The 22,467-nt window shown below is 39.5% G+C and overlaps 1 protein-coding gene across 1 annotated transcript in view; it reads left to right on the forward strand.

Moving 5' to 3' along the window:
* LOC121942216 (SH3 and multiple ankyrin repeat domains protein 1-like) overlaps window positions 1-22,467 on the forward strand; it is a 255,555-nt gene that overhangs the window by 220,726 nt on the left and 12,362 nt on the right. The window contains exons 14-15 of the mRNA XM_042485361.1: window positions 4,227-4,340; window positions 14,554-14,635. Coding sequence (XP_042341295.1) covers window positions 4,227-4,340; window positions 14,554-14,635 — 196 coding nt within the window. The remainder of the gene's footprint in view (window positions 1-4,226; window positions 4,341-14,553; window positions 14,636-22,467) is intronic.

Raw genomic sequence — 22,467 nt, forward strand, 5'->3', positions numbered from 1 at the left:
ATGACGAACAACTAAGAGTCAGAGAGTTGCTACAAGACGTGTTATTGCATCGCAAAACTCTTCAAAAGTTGAGCGAATCATCCAACATTACTCTGTGAATCGTGGACTATCACCTCCCAGAAATCCCTCATATGTAGCCTTATATGAGGGGCTCACCTTTCCATTATGGCTCCATAACATGCCTACGTGGCCTTGGATTAGAAATAATGACAGTTAGTGCGGTGGCTGCAATAGAAATAAAGCTTCTAATGTTTTGAACATCCATCGCCGTGTTAATTGGTATGTTATCAGAGGAGAAGTCGCAGAACATCACTCAGTGGAAATGCATCGAAATGATAAAAAAAAATGATAAATTGTTTTTTATCAACAAACCTTTCTAAGACTATGCTTGGTAGAGCAGTGGTCATTCTGCATCAGCATGCATAGAGGAAATCCGCTCCTAATAAACAATCTCGCTTATGTGTTGTGTTCTCTTTTAACTTTTCTGTCCAATGTCAGTTTAACATAACAGCACTAGCATAGCCTAATTAACTAACTTAAACAAGTAAACAAAAATTACTCTTAATAGCAAAATATAACTGTGATCCAGACGGCCATCACTCTCTGCAGTTTCATTTTAGGAGCAGGTTGTTAAATAAACAAAACGAGTGAAGTGGCAGCTAGTACATTTTCTCCCAGGATTACATTGCTGCTAAACTGGCAATGTACACACAACACAGCTCTGTCCATGGGCAAATAATCAGTTGATTTATCATTAATGATGCATAACATGAAATGCACTGAAAAGTACAATCAGTGCTTTGGAAATTACTGAGTATATCACAGGCCAAGTGCAAAAATCACCACAGACATCCCCATGCTGTGAGACCTCGCTGCTCTAAAACACTCATAGGATCACAACAGTAACAATGCAGGCTAAAACAGGCCTGACTGTTAACAAACCAGACACTTTAAAAGAGGCATCCTAAAGTCGTTACACACACAGCAAGTGCACACGGTAAAATACAACTATCAACAGGTAGACCCACACAGCCACTAAATAAAGTGGATTTGTTTTTCACTCACCACAGCTGAAGGGGCACTGCTGGAGACACTGAGGGCAGTGGAAGTCCCACCCAAATAGTAAAATTACTCAGTGTCACAAATGTGTCCAGTTTGTTGTTCAGCTGTGGCAAAATCTCAGGCCAAGGCACACTAACAAGTTGCGTTCATTTTCGTCTCCCAAAGGTGCTTTTGGTCCTGTGCTGCGATTTGCTAGTCAGCAAGACTGGACAAAGCGGAGCAAAGTCTACACATTGGCAGTAAATGTGAAATTACTTTCTGTTAACCCTGACTGTGTGCTGGTGCACATGGGTGCTCAAGCACCTGTGCATAGAGGAAGCATGTTTTCACATCTAACTGTGTGAATTAAGAGTTTATTTCAACCAAATTTAAGTTGCTGTTTGTTGGCACAGTGTTTTACAATGAGTAAATGACTGTTAATTTAACCCCTTGAGACCTGAGTAAATTAGCTTGATTTCTTTAAGATTCATAGAAGGAAGGCAATGAGCAACTCAACAAGAAATGACCCCATAATAAGCAACAAATTGATGAAAAGTTACAAGAAAATTACCTTTTTTTGCTGATTTTCTATCAGCAAAAAACCAACCAAACCAAAAACGAACTAGGAAATAGCCTGGAAATATGCAAAAAAAAATGATTATAATCATAAATATAGTTTCTGGACATTTTCTCTTTTTTTAAAAAATAGTTTTCTAATATGATATCTTAATCTATAATACTACTTGATATTAAATTTTAGTCTACTTTATTGTTTTACTTAAATCATCAGAATCTTCAAACTGAGTTGTAACAAAAACTGTCAAATAAAAGTAGGGCAGTAAAAAGTTCAACATATGCCCACAGAATGTAGCAGAGTAAAAGAATAAAGTATAGCATCAAGATGAAATACTCAAGTAAAGTAAAGTAATGTTGAGAACAAAGTGGCACGCCAGAAACACCAATGTACAATCTGCCTTCACCCCCCCCCCCCCCCCCCTGTGATTCGTGGCTGCCTTAGTTTCATGATTGTGTCTCAATATGAGATAACTGGAAATCAGACTGCAAATTACCATATCTGATGAAAATGACTCCCAAGGCTGTATGGGGTCTAAATACAGATGCAGAGAGATAACATGGTGCTCATCTGCAGACATAGAGAGCAGCCAGGTCTATGGCTTCAGTCATGGAGCACAAACTGCACTGTTTCAAGAAATCAAGGAGGACATGCTGCTCGCCAGAAACATCAATGTTCAATCTGCCTTCATGTGTAAATAAAATAATATGTGCCAGCAGTTTATTTCTCAAGTTATTAAATTACTCTCGCCACATAGAGTACAACTCCCTTATAGTATAATAAATAGCTACTACCTGCTGTATGTAGATCATGATAAAGAATCAGCCAGAGCTTGCTGGAATGTAATGGTATGATAAGATACACTACGATACGATGCGGTACAATACAGTACAATAGGACAGGATGTGATGCAGCACGGTGCAGTGTAGCATGGTGCGGTGAAGTACGCTGTGATACGATATGATATGGCACAATACGATACGGTACAATACAGTACAACAGGACAGAATGGGAGAGGATGTGGTATGATACGATATGATATGATATGGAAATGTGTATAAATCAGAGAGAATATTTCCATTTGATGGAATGATGAAGCCATAAAATAATAGTTTAAACATGTATGCACATACAGAAGTAGTGTAAACATGACAGAGTATCTTAAATAAAAAACTAAAACAAAGAAGATACAGACTTAATATGATGCTGTTAGTCAGTGTGGAATTACATGATTCTTTCAAATACAGAGCAACTTCCAGGGGAGAGGGGGACAACAGATGTTAACAAATTTAGAACAAAACAAACTGTGACATTTCAAAGGCCCTTAACTGTCACTTCTCAGGCATAAATCTGCAAAAATTGTGTTTTCAGATTTAATTACTTATACATGTCAAAAAAAAATCTTTTATTGGGTTTGAATGCATAATGTAGATAGATTATTTAAATGAAATCAAGCAGCTCAAGAAGGCAAAGACACACACCCCTGTCTACATCAGCTGAGCTGAGGTGAAGCAGGTGAACTGCTATAGGTTCCTTGATATTACTATCACTGAGAATCTATCTTGGTCATCACACATCACCACCCAGGTTAAAAGAGCTCAGAAAAGGCTCTACTTCCTACAGAAACTCAGGAAGGCTAAATTCCAGAGCAAGATCCTGGTTAACTTCTACAGAGGAGCAATAGAAAGCACACTGACTGGAAACATCACCAACTGGCATGGTTCATGCACGGCCCAGGACAGGAAGGCTCTACAGCGGGTGATTAAAACTGCCCAGAACATCACTGGTTCTCATCTACAGAGCATCAGTGACCTCGGTGAAGTGAGGTGTCTGCACAGAGTCCAAAAGATACTGAAAGACAGCAGCCACCCAGACACAGTCTGTTCACACTGCTGCCATCTGGAAAAAGATACAGAAGTATCCGCTGCAGAACCACCAGACTACAGAGCAGCTTCTTTCCCCAGGCTGTGAGACTCCTCACTCAACTCCTCCTTCAACCCCAAAAAGATGTAGCAGGATTTAGGATCAACTTTAATTTCAAACTACATTTAAGAAAAATGACAATAAAGTTACCTTGTACAATGAAAAAATAAAAATAAAAAACACATCAATTAGACTGTCCCAATTATGACCTAAGACCATTTTATGCACATCTAATTTATCACAAAGACTAAACATCTTTCACACAAACTGATTCTCAAGAGGAGCATTTTAGGACAACTGTGAGCTTGTCAACATGTGAAGGCATCATCTCCTCTGTGCTCCTGCAGTTCACTCTGTAAATGGATGACAACCTCTAACAGATGCATCCTATTTATTAGCTCAGTGATGGATACTGTCACATTCTTGCCCTGCAGTATTTTAAACACCTGACAGCCTTCCTGTGTGACACCCTTTACATCATGCTGCGATATACTGTAGGACACTTTGTATTTGTGGTAACCTTTGGCTTAATGCCGCTCGTTGTTCAAATGGCATTTAAATAAAGTGCTTTATATGATCTGTGGGAACGCACTGTTCTGTTCTTTTAGTTTATGCTCTGAAACCAATGTCATTTTTCATTATCTTTCTCCTCTCTCCCTCTGCTCCACTGTCTCTCCCCTCGGTCCAGTTCTGAGCATCGGAGAGGGGGGATTCTGGGAGGGCAGTGCCCGCGGCCAGGTGGGCTGGTTTCCAGCCGACTGCGTGGAGGAAATCCCGGCCAAGGCCACCGAGGAGAGGAGCTGTAAGTCTAATCACTTGGGGTTGGAGGTGGGACATTGACTTATGTAGGACACGCGCTGTTTGCCATCACCCAGTTTTTTGGAGAGAGAGGGAAACAAAGAACAGAAGCTAAGGCTAAATGGTGAAGCTTCCTGAGGCGCTCTGATGGCACGTGGCCTTCTTTCCTCCAGTGCATGAGCTGCATGTGTCTCTGTTCCTTTGTCTGCTCTCTCAGTCTCCCCAGGCGGTGGTGCACAGCGCTCAGCACTACATTGCCCTGCTAACTCAGCTGTGCTCTGATGTCCTCTGGGTGCAAGCTAATGAACATATCACGCCATGCTCCAGCCCCCATAAACATCATATTTTTCCTTGTCCTTGGAGTCTCTCTTGCTGTTGCAAGCGTGTCTGTGCTGTTTCGAGTGACTGCTGTCAGTATGTGCACAGTCTGAGAGGCAGCAGGGTTCAGACAAGGCCTGTCTTCCTTCTGTCTGTCCTATTGTCTTCCCTTCTCCACAATCTTTGTCAACCTCTGGTATTCTGTTCTCTGACAGTGTTTAATTATTGACATTATCATAAAGCATAGTGTCGCTGGAGTCAACTCCCCACACACACCCGCTCTCTTGGTCTTCCCTGTGTGTCAGCGATGATATAGCAGATGGGGAGCAACTTGCTATTCTCTCCCTTGCTGTTTCCCTTCTTTTGGGTGGCTTATTTTAAAGCCTAACCTAAGGCCACTGGCACAGGGAGCTCCTCTCACACTGTGCCGCATCCAAATTGCCCCCAGGTCTGCCTGCAAAGAAAGCCTGTCAGAAAATGGGAGCACAGTATGGTGGCTTGCAAATATCCATTCAAAGGCGGCCTCGGCCAACACCACGGGCCACGCATGTGTGGGTGTGTGAGTGTGCTGCAATTAGCCAGCCAGTGAGCGGCCTGCATGGAGCTCAACAGTTGTGGCTGACTGTGGAACTGACTGGAGACTCACAAATATACTTTTTGCCAAAAAAAGATTTTCATTTGTCAAGTAGATGTAGGAGAGGAAGACTGAAGTTAGCTGAAGAAGTTGAAGTAGCTCCATCATTTAACCCTGAAATGGAGGTAGACATTAGTTTTCTTGTGCTGCCTTTCATAATATATATACATATGTGCATGGAAATACTGAATGTTAACATTAATTTCCACTTGGAAATGAATACATTCAGTACATTTCCATGCACAGTTAGGTGAGGCTACAGTTTTAGCTCCATTAGGCCATTTGATTGGACACCATGAAGAGCAGGCCACATTGGTCTTTGAATGTCCAACTCCTCCACAGTAGGTGGACTTATGCCCCCGTTTAGCTAGTCGCTATTGGACCTTCTCCTGGTTGACCTATTACATCACATACCAACAACAAGTTAAGCAAGCAGCAAACGTGGTTGCATTAAACAGTGAAAACAAGGGTAACTTTTCATCATTCAACATTACATACTCTAACCTTTAGTTTTTACCTTTGTCTTGTTTTATTGTCTTTCCTTTCTCTTCTTCTCTTGTTTTTCTTGGCTTTCTTCTAAAAATCTATGCTGTTTGACATCCGGATCAAAGCGTTGCATGGGACTATCGAGCATGCGCCGAACACTTTGGCCAGTTCAGGTCCACTTGATGTGTACACATGAACGACTTAATCAATCCACATTATCAAGTTTTGTTTGTGCAACTGTGAGAAATTCAACTCAGAACAATTTCAGTTAGGCTAAAATGTTTAAATGTGTTTTATAAATCCAGTTTAAGTCTGATTAACACAAAAAGTAAAAAAAAAAATGTAAATATACTGAGTGACAAATTTAAAGCTGCAAATTTGATCATATTGTGTCTACATCTAATAGCACTGTGTCTGATCCTGATCAGAAGGGGCCAGTCTTCTTGAGGAAATATCATGAGTGCAATAAACAAGCAACAGAAAAAACATGAAATATTCAACATTTATATGCAAGGTTAAGATGATCCTAACAATATTTATGTAATAATTTCATATCAGCCCCCACAAAGACACACACACACACACACACACACACACACAAACATTCAGGTTTACTTACTTAAACACCTTTAGCTTCTAATCCCTGCAATTCAATAGAAGTGATGCAGCAGGATTAAGCCCTGCTTAGACATGCTTTGTTTAAGGTTCAGGTTTGGACCTTTGAGAGGACTTGAGCAGCTATGTATGGGAAACACACACACACACGCGCACACACACACACACACACACACACACACACACACACACACACACACACACACACACATATTCACCACACATGCGCACACACACAACTCTGTGGATATAGTGGTGTCAGGGGGCACCAGCCTCCCAGACCAGAATGCAAGTGCCCTAGATTCATATGAATGCTTCTGTGTGTGTGTGTGTGTGTGGGTGTGTGTGCGTGTGTGTGTGTGTGTGTGTGTGTGAGTGTGTGTGAACCCTCGACCTCACTGAGCTCACAAAAAGGCCTGACTACAACATTCAGTTTCCATCTGATTCTTTTGATACACTATATATTATAATGAACATGAGAAACTGAAGAGAAAGATCAATCAAATTTCTTCAGTATTTCAAAACATGATTGCTGAAATTAGGTGTGAATTATGGAAGAACAAAAGCATGTGTCAGGTCCTATTCACAAATTCAGATCAATGGCAGATTGCGGCCACCTGACAATGACTAACTAATGGATGCTCATTCTTTTGTATTAAGAGTGCTCCATCGACTTCACACAGCTTCCTCTGGAGCCACTGTTCCTCCGCAACACCGGCAGACAGAGATGTGTGGAATCAGAGGACTTTGGTTTTTAAAAGAATCATGGCAGTGTACTGTAAAAACATGAATAATGACAACTAAAACCATGTTGACTGTAAAGTTCTGCCCACAGAAACTATTTCCTGAGTGTAGCTACACTGATCCAAAGAATTAATGGCCATGCTTTGTACTGATATTTTCTGAAGATTTATTTGCTCTCCTTCTTTGTTTCCTCCGACATTTCAACAACGCAAAACACAATCATATACCTACAAACACCTTCATACTCCGCATATTTACAATTATTTTTTAATAATGCAAATGTAATCATGAGTAACTGTATGGTGTGATATTATTCAATAATGTCATCAGGACTTTAGAGTCTTTCACTGTCTCCGGTAAGTCTGTGTTACTGCCAGAGCGAGACCTTGTAGATGTTTTGTCTGCATTGTTAGGCACAGCTGTGTGACATGTGAAATTTACTGGTTAAAGTTGAGTTACTCTTCTGTTTCTTTAAGTTTTTGGTATGTCTCTATCATTGCACATGTGTTGTGCCAAAAGCTTCTCTGATCAGATTTGTGTAATAAACTTATATTCAAGTAAGGACAACAGAGGCTCACTGAGTTCTTTTAGTTATACAAGTATATTTTTTTCCCTCAAGTTTATTTAACTATACATCAAGTTTATATTATTTTGGCCCGAGGATCCAAACGGTGCGAGGACCCTCTTGGAATGCAAGGAATTTTTATTAGTTTTTCTCTCTAATTAATTGCATTTTTGAAGGTCTAAACATGCTCAAAACTAATGATTCTTGGTAAGCTTGTCTTCGTATTTTGGTGGTTTTGGAAATGGATATGGCAAAATGGCTCCAGAGCGCCCCCTAACGTGTAGCTTCATTTTTAACGTGTTCACCTACATATACGTAATTCGGTACACTTATGTATCATGCCAAGACACACAAAAAAGCCTCTTGGACCCACCCCCCAAACCCAACACGAAGTCGGCCATTTTGAATTTTGTGCTAAATTTTGGCGATTTCGGGCCTCGTACTTTTGCTATCTTGTCCTACAGGATTAATCCAGTCGACTTCAGAATTGTTATGTCCTTTCCTTAATCCCTTTGTGATGGAAAGTTATCACAGGTCCGCGCAAAACTTTTACGGTTTTCCCGTTATGTGGCATACAATTTTGATGTCTTGTCATAAAACAGGAAATTGTTGTTATTTTGGTGCACATTGTCAGATCTGCCTGAAACCTCATAGGTTTTATTAGGGTCCTGCCCTGAACACATCTGTATGACAATATTCACTAGTTATAAAAGCGCCACCTACTGGCAATGGAAAGTAAGCCTTAAGAGACAATTATCATTGGATTTACGTGATATTTACATGGTTTGGTCAACAAATGATGTACACAAAGACGACATGGAATTTGTATCTCCTCCCCTGCCACCTAGTGGCCATTGGATGAATTACACCATGTGAAGTAGCTCACTGTAGGGTCCAAACTCTTTGCATATTATGCGAAATTAACAAGCACAGTAGTTGGAGTCCCACCAGAACCCCGACACACGTGGGGGTGCGAGGGCCCGTTCACTGCTTGCAGCTTTAATTATTTATTAAGTTTACTTCACCATTCATCGGTTCATCAAGAGTACAAGATTTTCCTCAACAAACCGTGAAAATTAAAACAAGCATAGAAGTTTCCATCATCAAGTAGTCTAATTAGCACGACAAAATGTGCTGATATCAAACAAAATGACCAAAATGCATCACCAGTGTCCATGTAAGGCACATTAACATTACATAAGCATGAAACAAGATCAAGAACACTTACCATGTGCACCTCTAGGACCTCGTGTAGAATATCGTTGCTCTGGACTCGTACGTTTGTCGTCTGCAGCCATGTTGCTCTTACCAAAATGCTACTGATCTATGACCTCACCACATAACATCACATTTCTCACAATGCCGTCAAATACACTGGGGTGGTGTTACTCTCTGCGTTAAATAAAGACCTTATATTTAAGGCAATACGTTTTTAACCAACATTTTCAAAAGTACCTTCAAGACACATTTTTATTATACTTTTTAACAACTGTATAAACTTAAATGGTAATGCATTTATAACTAACACATAATATTTTTAAAATAAGCCCATCAAAAACTGACTTACACTGAGGCTTTGCCGCCATTTGGTGTTTTAAAAAACAGTGAAATATTTTTTATTTCGAGTTTTAAAGACAGTTTATTAAAAGTCTCAACACATTCTCATCATTCTCGCATATTGTTTCTTTGTCAGAGGACTTCCATGTTTACGTATTACACTCTAGGTATCCCTCTGCTTCTATGATGTCAACCGTGACGTCAACAAATGCACATGGTGGAATTACGCTGCACGCAGTTTTGTTTAGACAACAACAACAAATGGCAACAAATAACAGGATGTAAACAAAGGCACATGTTGGCACGGATGGTTAGAATTAGGCAAAACAGGCAAATGGTAAGGTGAAGAAAAAAACCCATCACATTCAGACAGGAAGCAAACACCAGACTTCGACATGAAAGTCTGTGGTTTGTTGGACCCATCCAGCACCCATCCTGTCGGCCCTACAAGCGCACTCGCGCTCCTTGTATTATTGTTACCGGCAGCGTTTCACCTCATGCCACTGTGGTGTATCCTGCAGACATGACAGGTTTTATCCAACCATGCTCTGAAGTGATGCTGTCTTCACATATCCGGCTGCTGTTGCAGCTGAGGGCGCATCATGCAGATGCAAAAGATGACTTATGGCGTCAGTGTTTCTCTGATGCTGTTTGGTATATCAGAGATGGGCTGCTGGACCAGCGGCTGCTAATACATGATCATCTTTTTCTCTCATAACTTAACATTCAAATGTTCAGGAGGTTTTTGCAAGGAGCAAAATCATCCACAGGGGTCTCTTTCTCTAAAAAGTAAACAGTCGTGGTGATTAAAAGAATCTTTTTTTCCAGTGCTTTAGTGATAAAGGGGCTACAAACTATGGTGGCTGACGCAAAAATGCAAATGTTCCTGTTTAGAGCCAGTGTTTTGTTTGTCTTTTCTGGGCCACTGTAGAAACATGACTGTGCAACATGGCGATCTCCCTAGAAGACGACCTGCTCCCTTTGTAGATATACTAAATGGCTCAGTCTAAGGTTATTTTCAGATAGTTATACATTAAAGAAAAAATACTTATTATCTGATATTCCATTTTTTCCAAAATATTCCCCTAGATCCTATATCTGCTCAGTTGTACTTTCTGTAAATGTAAGTCTTGGCATCAAGGTGTAAATGCTGTTTCAATGCCTTCCCATGACAGTCAAGAACAACATTTCCGGGGTAGAAAGCCTCTACATATTATTCTGTTGGCCTGAAAGATGTCTAATTTTAACATGCAAAGTCTAAAACCACTGGAATGAGCATAAAATACCAGACTAGTGTTTAACTGTAAAATGTGAACCACTCTCAGGTTTAAAAAACATTAAATTCACACAAAAAAGAGATTATGTAAACACTTTTACTAAGTGTGTACATGCCTAAACTGTGAATTAAAGAAGATTATGCTTTAACCCACTGGGGACAGAAGACATCACAGTTACAAACATATGCATCCATTCTTTAATTAGTGCAATCCTGACAATGTCTTAATTTAATCACAAATTTCTATGAATTTACATTTATGTACATTTTGCAGAAAACTTTTGTATTCTTGCTATCCTCTGTTGAACATGTGATCTTCACTTTCACAACTGACACCAGTAGGCTATCGGCAGGTATCAATCAATCAATTAATCAGTCAATCAATAAATCATTTGTCACTTGAAAATTACACAAGATACAACTTCAGTGAAATGTGATTAGTCCGTTTTTGCATCTTCAGACATTAAACAGTCCAGACCTCCGTGCGTTAGAAAATGTTTGTCTTATGACATCATGCCTGCTGTATTTTCTCTGCATCAACAGGTATCAGCTGGCCTCAGTACTGCCAATTATTTTGGTAATTGTACATGGCAGCTGATCTGATGAGACCGTAAAAGATGAAAAAAACAATTTACAATATCTCACATTTAATTTTTTTATAACAGTTATGTAGAAAAATATAGACGAATATTGTTTGTACAGCAGCTTTCAGAATAACGTTACAAGGTGCTTCAGGGCGGGATGAATCTGTTGTGGGGTTTCTGAGCCACTCGTGACCAAGTGTTCCTCCTGCTCTCTGTGCTGTGTGTGTGTTTGTGTACCCCATCACCTCCATTTACCAGCTGCAGACTGCAGATTACACATGACAGCATTACATTTCACCCAGGCATCTGGGGCCTGCATAGTGATCCAGCTGTGCTACTTAACAATCCTCACCTCAAGATTAAACCAAGACTACAGATGGTAACCATGATACAAGTCAAATCATTTCATTCAAAATGAAACGCTAAATGCTAATGTCGGCATACAAACATATAAACAGTCAAAATGCTTATTTTTTAGCAGGTATAATGTTTAACATGTCCAACATCTTAGTTTTGCGTGTTAGCCAATGCGGAACCCAACTTCACAGCACAAATAAACATGTTTGCAGTCAGGTAAAAAAAACTGTTGTGTTCTATAGATAATTTTAACATTCATGACACCTGTGCAGGGGTTTAATTTTTATATAACGCACCTGTATAAATTCCACCATGCCCCAGAGTTAGCATATTTGAGGGCAGAGCCACTTGAGTGACAGGCTGTCTGTGAGGAGCATAGACTGTATTCTGGACAGTTCCCCCAAAGTGAAACTTTTCAGTCTGGATCGCCCCTTGGTGTCTGACTGCAGTATAAGATATAAAGCCTACTCCTCCATGGTAGTAAATGTGTGCGCTGGCATTAATTGGAGCTGCTTGTAGGACAGGAGTTTTGCAAATATCGTTACTGCGCAAAGGCTAGTGGCTACTGGCTACTGTACAAGGTGCCACCTGCTACTCAGTAACCATTCACATGCACTCACACTCCGATGACGCAGCATCGGGAACAATTTGGGGTTCAGTATCTTGCCCAAGGATACTTTGACATGTTGCCTGGAGGAGCTGGGGATCAAACCACTGACCTTCTGATTAAAGGGCGACCTGCTCTACCTCTGAGCCACAGCCGATAACATTAGCTCAGTAAACAGCTAAGGCTGAAGGGAATGTCATTGGTACTGCAGTCATAAACCAAAGAGTCTGACACAATACAATGTTGACCTGATGATGGTACTAGATGATGGTTTGGATTATATTGACTTTGTTACCTAACTTAAAGGCGAAGTGTGTTAAATTTTGGGGGATTTGGTGGCATCTAGCAGTGAATAGCAAATAGGTTGTTGCTCATCATACTACATTACCCGACTACTACCTTTGTTCCTGTCATAATTACTACATTCAGTAGAGGCTGCTGCTTTGCAATAAACATAAAGATGGGCCATAATAAGCTGCTTTTACATATGACCTTTGCGGATGTATTTTGGAGGATGTTCTCAACAAAACAGTACAGATACTTTCTGTATAATCTCTGTGACAGGTGGTAAAGCTGTGCTACATGTCCCACTGTAGGTATTGATATTGTCTCAGAATGAGGCCAGGCTCAGGAATGTCCCATTTGTCTAATGTGTGTTTCGTCAATTCCTCCATCTCATTCTCACATCTCTCCCTGGCGTCGTAATGTGAGATAAAGTGAAGGAAGGGAAGAGGAACCCAGGGGGCCCTGACACAATCCACTGCTGCTTACACACACAGCCACACACACTTATACCAGTGCTTGTAGTTTAAACAGCTCACAGAACAAAGGCACAAATACAGATGCGGTGTAGCATGCAAATTTTCAAACAACACACATACATGAATCCTTTATCTTTACCTTTAGTTGTGCAGACAGACAGACGCACACACACACACACACACACACACACACACACACACCGTATATGCAGCATGTCTATTGATCTGTGGCCATAGAAACCAACTGGTTGCAGTCAGATAGCAGTTGCTATGGAGTGTGACTATATTATGAATATACTATTCTCTTTCTTTCTCTCTCTCTCTCTCTCTCTCTCTCTCTCTCTCTCTCTCTCCATTCCTTGCTGACCTTTTACTTAGTCATATTAACTGTTTTTTTTCTCTGCCTTTCTTTTCTTGAAAAAAACAAAGCTGTAACCCATTTTTTATCTCTCTCGGTCAACCATTTCCTTCCAGCCAGGGTGGGGGGTGGGGGGGTGTTCCTGCAAAGATGACAAGATCTAAGCCGGATCAGAGGAGATAGAGTTTCTGTGAAAGTGTGACAGCTGGTGTGAGAGAGTATGTGAAGGAAAGAAAGAGAGGGAGAGAAAGGGGGAGGACAGGGAGGTGCTGAATAGGACAAATAGAGAAGACAGGTTGAAACAGGAGGAATCCTCTCTGTGGAGGTTATATGTCTGTTTAAACTGTAGCTTTTCATATCAGATCTGATCTGTATTTGACACTGCTTTCTTTAGTCTATGAAATAGTGTAGATCATTTAGTGGGTGAAGTATTCCTTTAAACTGCAAATGTTATTGCCGGTGACTGTCGGGGTTATCCCCTCAGTTCTCCTGGGTGTTTCGATCAGCTCAGTGTTGTTGTTGTTGTTGTTATTGTTTTGACAGAAATATCAACTTCCTATCAAACAGCAGGTGGCAGTTTTCAGCTAAATCTTCTGCACAAAGTTAGAAGACTGGGGGGTGAAATAGATTTCTCAGGAGTTGCCAGAGAAAAAAAATACAAAGCTAAAAAGAAAGAGTATAATGCATATTAACCTTTGTCAGGAAGCCAGGAGCAGGACTCAAAATGAATGCTAATGTTGCTCAGCATCTGCTGGATTTGCTAACATGGTCTCCATAACAACTTTTTCAGGTGATAATGTGTCAAATTGAATTCACAGCTGCAATAAGTGGCCAACAAATATGGTGACTGTTAAGGACAAACAGGATGACTATATCATAATGCAGCTAACTTGGATTGTCATTATTAGAGCGTGACTATAACTCATTAAGGTGATGGCTGCGTAAATTTTTCTTTGGGGACATATGGATGAAGGCAATGAGCAACTTAACAAGAAATGACCCACACATTTGCCAAATAAAACCCAAAACACAAATTTAGAGGAAAATTACCTGACAATTGGCAGTGAAAGAAAATTTAAAAAGGAAATGACCTTGGGGGAAAAAAAAAAAAAAAATTCTTTTTACATCGAAAGAATTCAAACGAATCTGCTCAGTTTTTGAAGGTTTAAATGTTTTTGAAAAGCATCTGAATGCAGCAAGAAAACTGTTGATCCAGGTTTTAAAGGGTTAAAGAGCTATTTGCATATGGCTAACAGTTTTATTGTCCCCCCAGCGGCAGAGATTGATTAGTAAACTGCTACTATTGGTTACAAATGGGATGTGAATATTGATCTGACTCTGCTGTGTTTTGGCAGACTCCCGAGCGGACCGCACTGACAGACGGAAGCTCTTCAGACACTATACTGTGGGCTCCTATGACAGCTTTGATGCCTCCAGGTAAGGCTACACATATGATTTCAAATTCTGTACCAATGAAAGTTTTTTTTTTAATAATTTTACAGAAGCTGATTATAGTGTCAATATAAAAGCTACATACTGATCTGCCATTTGTCTCTTTATTAAACTGTTTGGTTTACAACCGTCAGTCAGCCTTTAATGGAAACCTAATGTGAGTCAAATATTTGAAAGATTTTTCTTGGCCCTTCATCCAGGCCATTAGGTGTTCATCCCATAATGCCACTGCGGGGTCTTATGGAATATTCTGTTGGGGAACCTCTAGTTTTCACATACCTGTCTCCAGAATACACTTGGTATAGGACAAAGAATATTTGGGCTTGACTGGCAATTTTTGTTCTTGAAAAAAAAAGAAAAGAATAGCCGTATTATTATAGATAGATAGACATATAGAACTTTAAAGTCCCTGTAGGGAAATTCATCCTGGGCGCTGTCCCACATAACAAAACCAATAAATACATGCATAAAAGTCATACAAAATACATAACATTACATCCTGCAGCAGCAGCACATCCATCTAACAATAGACTACATCTACATAAAAAGCAGACATCTGGCAGCAGTGGCATACTGGCATATTGCACAACCTCATGGTACATCTAACATCACCTGTTGTTCAGAAATGTAATGGACATGGGCACAATGTTTGTGGGCAATTAATGTTCGTTTAGATTCAGTCTGGTCTGAGGCACCCTCAATCGTCTTCCTGAGGGTAGGAGCTGAAACTCAGAGTGGAGAATGTGGGTCGGATTGGAAACTATTTTCTGTGCCTGTCTAACAACAGACTGCTCATAGATTGTTTGGAGAGATGGGTGCCTTTTAACACCCTTAATTTTCATAGCAGTCTACACTAGACCAGTTATCTGTGTTTTTAACTGAACAGACAAATGACCGTACCAGACTGAAAAGAGAAAAGGAGAAAACAATGCAGTACTGTCCTCTCAACTTAGTAAAAACTCTTGTCTAATGGCACCTGACGTTGAATCTCAGTGTTTTCACCTCCTTCTGATCTTAAGTTATTCTGCTCATCCCTTCTCTTCTGTCACATCCACTTCAATACAAGCTTCTTTACACACAAAGATGGATGTGTGTGTGTGTGTGTGTGTGTGTGTGTGAGAGAGAGAATGAGAGAGGGAGAGAGAGAGCTGAGAAACATAGTGCTCTTATATTCTCCATCATGAACAAATCCTATATGTGAAAATGAATCACACAGGTGAGCTGAATGTCCTTGGGGAGGAACTTGAATATGAATGAGCAGTGGGTTGTGTTTGATCACACCAGGTCATCTGTCCACCATCATCAGGCACGAGCAGTCTGCACGCCACAAATTGCAGTTGAAGAACAAAGTATATTTTTGTGTTAAGAACTACTAAAATATTTTTTTTACCTATTTTTTATTTATCAACAGCAATACAAAACATACAAAACAATACAAAAAGTTTCATGCAACATTTTTTTCCACCTGTACATAGCATTTGTACACATTATATTCAAGTATTAAATAAATCAAACAAAATAATAAAAAAGGGGATAAATATTAGCTCAACAATATGTATAAAATTAATTAATTTATTATTATCATTATTATTATTAATAATAATAATAATGATCGTAATAGTAGTAGTAATAATAATAATAATAATAATAATAATAATAATAATAATAATAACAATAGCACACTCCAAGGTATAGCAATGATACAAGTACAATATTAATTCTTGGAAAGGATAGTATGCGAAGTGTGTATAAAGCTAATGTAAAAGTGAGTTTTGCAGGGGCATCAAGCACCGCTGGGAAATAACCCTCATTGTAAAAATAAAGCCAGCATTACTAAACATGTAATTTGCTCCATCTGATGAAGCTCCCACACTTTTGGATTGCGTGTATTGTAAATGGGTGAGTCTGATTTGAGCCAACTAATTTAAGGCCTTTAGGTATTCCTCCCAGTAGTGCCACTGTGGGCTCTTTCAAATATGTTGCTCCAGAATACACTTAGCTGTGGACATAGTCAGAATATATGGATGCAATTGGCAATAAGTGTTCCACGGTTCCTCCAACGTGAGCTACAGTGTGTTGGCCGCATTTAAGATAGTGTTTCTGGTGTTCTGAAGATTCTAGTAATTATTCTCCATTTGAATTAAGTCCAAATTTAAAGTCCTTGAGAGGTCAATGTTATGCTTTTTACTCTACTGTATTTAACAGCACACAAAATATTTGCTAAATTTCTGCATTGTTTTAGATAAAACTACCTCACAGTATGTAAAAGGCTTGCACAGTATCACACCTTCCTGAAATTTAATATTTACACAACAAAAATCCACAAAATGTTAAGAAAAGTAATATTCTCACAAATATATTCCTTAATCAACAGAGAAATACAAGTGTACACCTTCTGAATTCAGCTTTCTCTTGGTCATGGAAGACTCACTAGACTCACTAAATTAACTCATCATAAAACACACTCCATTCAAACTTGACAAGATAAAACTCACCCAAATAGTCTTGGTTATTCTTGTCAGTAATCTAGTTAATAAGTCCATTGTTCCAACAATCACCAGCTCCAGTTTGATTCTCCGTGTCACTAAGGGAAACTCAATCCTAAATTCACCAAGTTAGATTTAGAAATCTGTCCCCTTCTTATTTCTAACTCATAAAATACCACTGCTTTGACAGTGCTTTTAGTGTAAGTTCACAAAGCCAAAAGACACCTTTAGCATGCACATGAAACTGGATGGCGTCAGGTGAGAGGACGGCCTCACAGAACTAGTCACCATGTTATTATAAGCAGCCGAATGGCACCTGCCGCAACTACATGATACAAGCAGGGGCAGCGTCACTTGAGAATGTGGCTGGACGGCACCTGTTGGGTGCACATGAAGTACCACACAATGGCGTCCGGTTGCCAGTAAAGACATAATATGAGGTGTGGGAGGGGCGGCGGATGGACTTTTATGCAGGAGTCTGCTGTTTGCTTCCTACTTGAATGTGATGTTTTTTCTCTACACCTTACCACGTGCCCTCACCCTGAACATCCGTGGCAGCATGTGCATTTGTTGATGTCACAGCTTTGCTTGCCATGTGCTGTTGTTGCCTAAACTTTACCACCATGTGCTTGTGGGTAGCGACATGTCCAGACTTTTTTCACTGGGGTGGCCCAAGTGGGGAATTGACTTTTGCAAGGGTGGCATGCAGGCATTAGCTACTAATTACAATACAACAGAGTGACACCACACAAATGTAACATAAAGCTTTCAAATGTTATGAAAGAAATTGTTCCTCTTAAAGTAAATAGTTAAAATAGCAAGTATAAAGTGCCAAAAGATTTTTGACAGTTGTATGAAGTTATACGTAGGTCAAATTAATCAGGCCAGACTCGAGTATTGCAAATTACTGCCTCTCAGGTGTGAGACTGAATTGTGCCTATAAATGAAAATTCAATTTACTGATCAAACAATTCAAACTGACTAGCCAGTCATAATGGGGTGGCACCAGGGCTGGCCAATAAGATTTCAGAGGTGGCTCGTGTCACCCTAAGCCACTCCTTAGACACATCCCTGTTGTGTTGACATCACGGTAGCAGCATCCCGGAACATAAAGAGCAGATGCAGAGGAATCCCTAAAACCTAATATGTAGACGTGGAAGTCCACCGCAAAGTGGCATCATGTGACAACTTGGGATGAGAACGCATTTGACCGTCTTGCATCAACTAATGAAACAGGCTTCCACAGACTGGTAATGCATCTAAAGTCTGTTGATTCAATCCCACTGGTTTGGCACGTACTGCACATGATTAAATCCTTTCTTCAAGATCAAAAATAGCAGCATGCTCGGGTATCTAATTATTCCGCACAGGGTGGGAGAGATTTACAGTCACTTCTGTAGGGGACACAAAGCGTGGCCCTTTGTCAGTTTAACATGACTGTGGAAATGTGTGTGGTAATAAGGATAAGAAGTATGATATTTCCTTCATTACTCTGTTGGATTTCCTCTAGCAGGATTCTGAACACGCTAGAAGGTGGTTTTCCAGGAAGGGTCCAATCTGGGTCAAGGTGAACCATCTCTACCATCACTCACTCACAGTAGTGATGGACGCTGCATGTGTGGGTGATTTGTAGCCAGAAATCCAGAGATCCAGGGGAAAGCTCAGCTGAAAATGAAACTTAAGCCTGGATATAGAAGGTAGATTTATGATTGAAAATCTCTTTTTTAAGAGTGCCCTGGCCAAGACAGGCAGCAGCCAGTTACAGACAACATGGAACAAAAATACAAAATCAAAATGTACAACTCCAAAGCAATAGTAAACAAAAAAAGAACACAAGATGAAGATTCCACAAGGAAGGACTAAAAAATATGTTAATATATGCTATAAGTAAACCATATAAACAAGACAACTAAAAGATCAGCTAAGATACACCCTGACACTGGCATGTAGAAAAGTCCTGCAGCTCTGAAACAGCCTCGAGGAACTAATGAGTGCAAAAGATTCCACATATGGAGCTGCAGACATAAAGGTTGTTTTGCCAAACTCTGTACGAGCCCTTTATAGGTAGAGGCAATAAGAACAAGTTCTGTGAACAGAGAAAATAGCCATTTTCAATTTTTTGCTTAATGTAGACACATAAATATGCTGGAATGAATTTCTTATGTCAGATATGAAAATTTTTTTTTGGGCATTTTTCTTTCTTTATTTTAAGGAAAGCTGATGTTTCAGAGGCAGTCACACCATGTCCTTCGTTTGCTCTTTAAAGATTCATAATTGTTTTTTAACTGGCAGAGAGGGCCGTTAAATGTTGCATGAAGCAGGGACTCTCCTGCTCTTTGTGTTTATGGGCATAAAGAATGTGCCAAACTGCAGTTTGATCTCTGATCACAAATGAAAAGGAAAGGCACACTGAGCTGTAAGTTACACCAGAATATTGTTGACAGTCCCAGTGGACAAACAGATGAATTCAGATATATTTACTGTCAATATATTGGGAGAGTAATCCTTCCACTGAGCCACGTGACTGATGCTCACATACAGGATATGAACTTAACGTTTAGCCACCAATCTTCTGTGTGATTGGATAATGAAACACAGTGAAGAATGAAACAAACTGAACACAGAAACACTCTATATTCTCATGTTATATCTGTGATTTCAAACATTCAGCCGTCTCCACAATAGGCGGATTTCATTCTTGCCAAATGGAAACACGTGAGTTTAAAAAAAACGTCCAATTTATCAGTGTTTTTACACTTCAATTCCTTTTATGTTTGCTGTTTTTTCTGCAATGGTTATATTGTACTCTATACATTTAGTTATTATCCCAGTATTAAGTATAGGGTTAGGGTTAGGCTGTCTACCTGCTGCAAGCATGAGGAAGAAAAGAAAATGATAAATGCACATAATCCAGTGCAATTTGAGCTCTTGTGGCAGGCCAGACAGACCACAACATGTGGGATGCCCCGCAGGGATGTGTCTGGTCACCCATCCTCTTCTCCATATACACAAATGAAATAAACTGTTATACTGATGGACTGACACTCATTAAGTATGCAGATGACATGGCTCTGGTTGACGAGAGCTCCCTGTCCACATACAGGCAGTATGTGAACACCATGGCCCTCTGGTTTAGGATCAGCTCATTGGAGTTGAACATGTCTAAAACCAAGGAGCTATGTTGTGCAGAGTGTCAGGCACCTTAATTGTCACACACACTCTCTGGGCTGCTCATTCTGGTGAGGATGGTGGTGGAACAGGTCGATGTCTTTTGGTACCTGGGCACTGAACGCCATCTGTCCTTCACACAAGACACAGACAGCACCTACAAGCAAGCGCAGCAGCAATTGTGCCTCCTGAGGAGGCTGAAGAGCTTTTCTTTCATCATCCTTTCATCCTTTCTAAAGTATATCGGTCACTCATTGAATCAGTCCTTATATTTAACATCATATCCTGGTATAACGTTCTCACTAAAAAGGACAAGAAAAAACTCACTAGAATCATCAATCATGCAGCTAGAATCACTGGCACCATACAAATCCATCTATCAGAACTTTACAGCCATGCAGCAGAGAGGAGGGCGGTCTACATCACTGAGGACCACTCACACCCCCTTCACTGTTCATTTCAGCTGCTCCTCTCAGGCAGCAGCTTCATAGTACCTCTGGCCAAAAAAAGGACTTGTTTATACCTACTGCAATAGGCATCTTAAACAAGACTAGATAAACACTACTTTTAAACCTGATTTGCACTCATGCTTTTAATAACTTATTGAACTTTTAGTATGTTTTAATGTGCATCTAATGGGCGTGTATGTTAATGATGTTTTTGAGCTTTTAACCAAAGGTGATTTAAAGGGTGTAAAAGGTGCACAATGGTTTAGTCCACCCAGGATTCATCTCTAAACGCAGGTAGAGCCGAGTGAGTGACTGCTTACTGTATGTTGCACCAATATACACTGTCATGTCTTTCCCCAAGATATGGAAAGCAAGGTTCCGAAATAGAGAATACAGAAAGAAAAGAAAAGGAAAGACAGGAAACTGAGAAAACTCAAAAAGGTGCATGAGAGACATGGATGAAGAGAGGACGGACAGGGGGCCCACCAAGACTGCTTATGCATAGGGTCCAGAATTTGATACTATACCGCTTACAGTGCAACCAAAACTGCAACCCAAAGACTAGACAAGTAAAAGAAGAAAGCATTTGTCATTGCAAAATGTTGAACTGTGAAGCTTGTTGCCATCAGGGCATGACTGCACAAGTGAACGCTGCCCTATAAGCCCTGTGTGGTCACACCTGTGTGTGTGCTGATGTCACAGATATACAGGACACACTATCTATAATGCTCCAAACGATTACATGTCATAATAGCTCTGTAATAGTCTGTAAAGTCTTAATTTTGGCCTGATTGCTTCAGCCAGAATATTTTAAAGCAAATAATGGGCATTATGCAAAGTCAGTTTTCTTTCTTTCTTTCTTTGTTTTTCTTTCTGTCTTTCTGTCACACACCATTTCTATATTATTGGAAAAAACATTTTCATTAATGTCAACGTGAAAAAAATGTACATGTAAAGGTTATGAAAATTATGGTGCTCTTTACATTCAGCAAACATGCTGTTCTGTACCTTAAGGCTCAGATGAGGAGAATATTACAATCATTATGCCTTTTTTTCTTCCTGAGCAGCACATCTAGCCAGCAGACCCACCATATATTAGACTCACAACCTATTTTGTAAATTCTGTTTATTTCATTTGATCAATGAATCTAAAAGCCTGTTATTTTTTTAATATTAAAGATAAAATAAAAAATAAAAAAAATAACTTTATTTAAATAGCACCTTTACAAAGAAAGCCTACAAAGTGCTTTACAGCAAAGCAGAAGCAAAACAGGTTTCTTGGAGTGGCAATATCACTATAAAAGCCAAACAATCATGACAAACTCAGGAACAGTTAAACAGTTCTGAGGCAAAAACATATTAGAAAAAACGTACTACTACTCGAAACTTTTATATATATATATATATATATATATATATATATATATATATATATATATATATATATATATATATATATATATATATATATATATATATATATCGGTGGGGGGGGGGGGGGTGTTTGAATAAAAGCAGTGAACTAAAAATATTAATAAAATTAAGCAAGATCAAGAAGGAATAAAAGAATATATTAAAAAAGACAAATTAAAAAAAAAACAATCATGAACTAAAATAAATAATAATAAAAATAATTATAATATATAAAATAAAGTGACTTGTTTCCAACATGGCCCAAAGACAAAACACATGACACAAACACATGAAAATATCT

Source organism: Plectropomus leopardus, chromosome 1 (assembly GCF_008729295.1).
Source record: "Plectropomus leopardus isolate mb chromosome 1, YSFRI_Pleo_2.0, whole genome shotgun sequence".
Classification (NCBI taxonomy): domain Eukaryota; kingdom Metazoa; phylum Chordata; class Actinopteri; order Perciformes; family Serranidae; genus Plectropomus; species Plectropomus leopardus.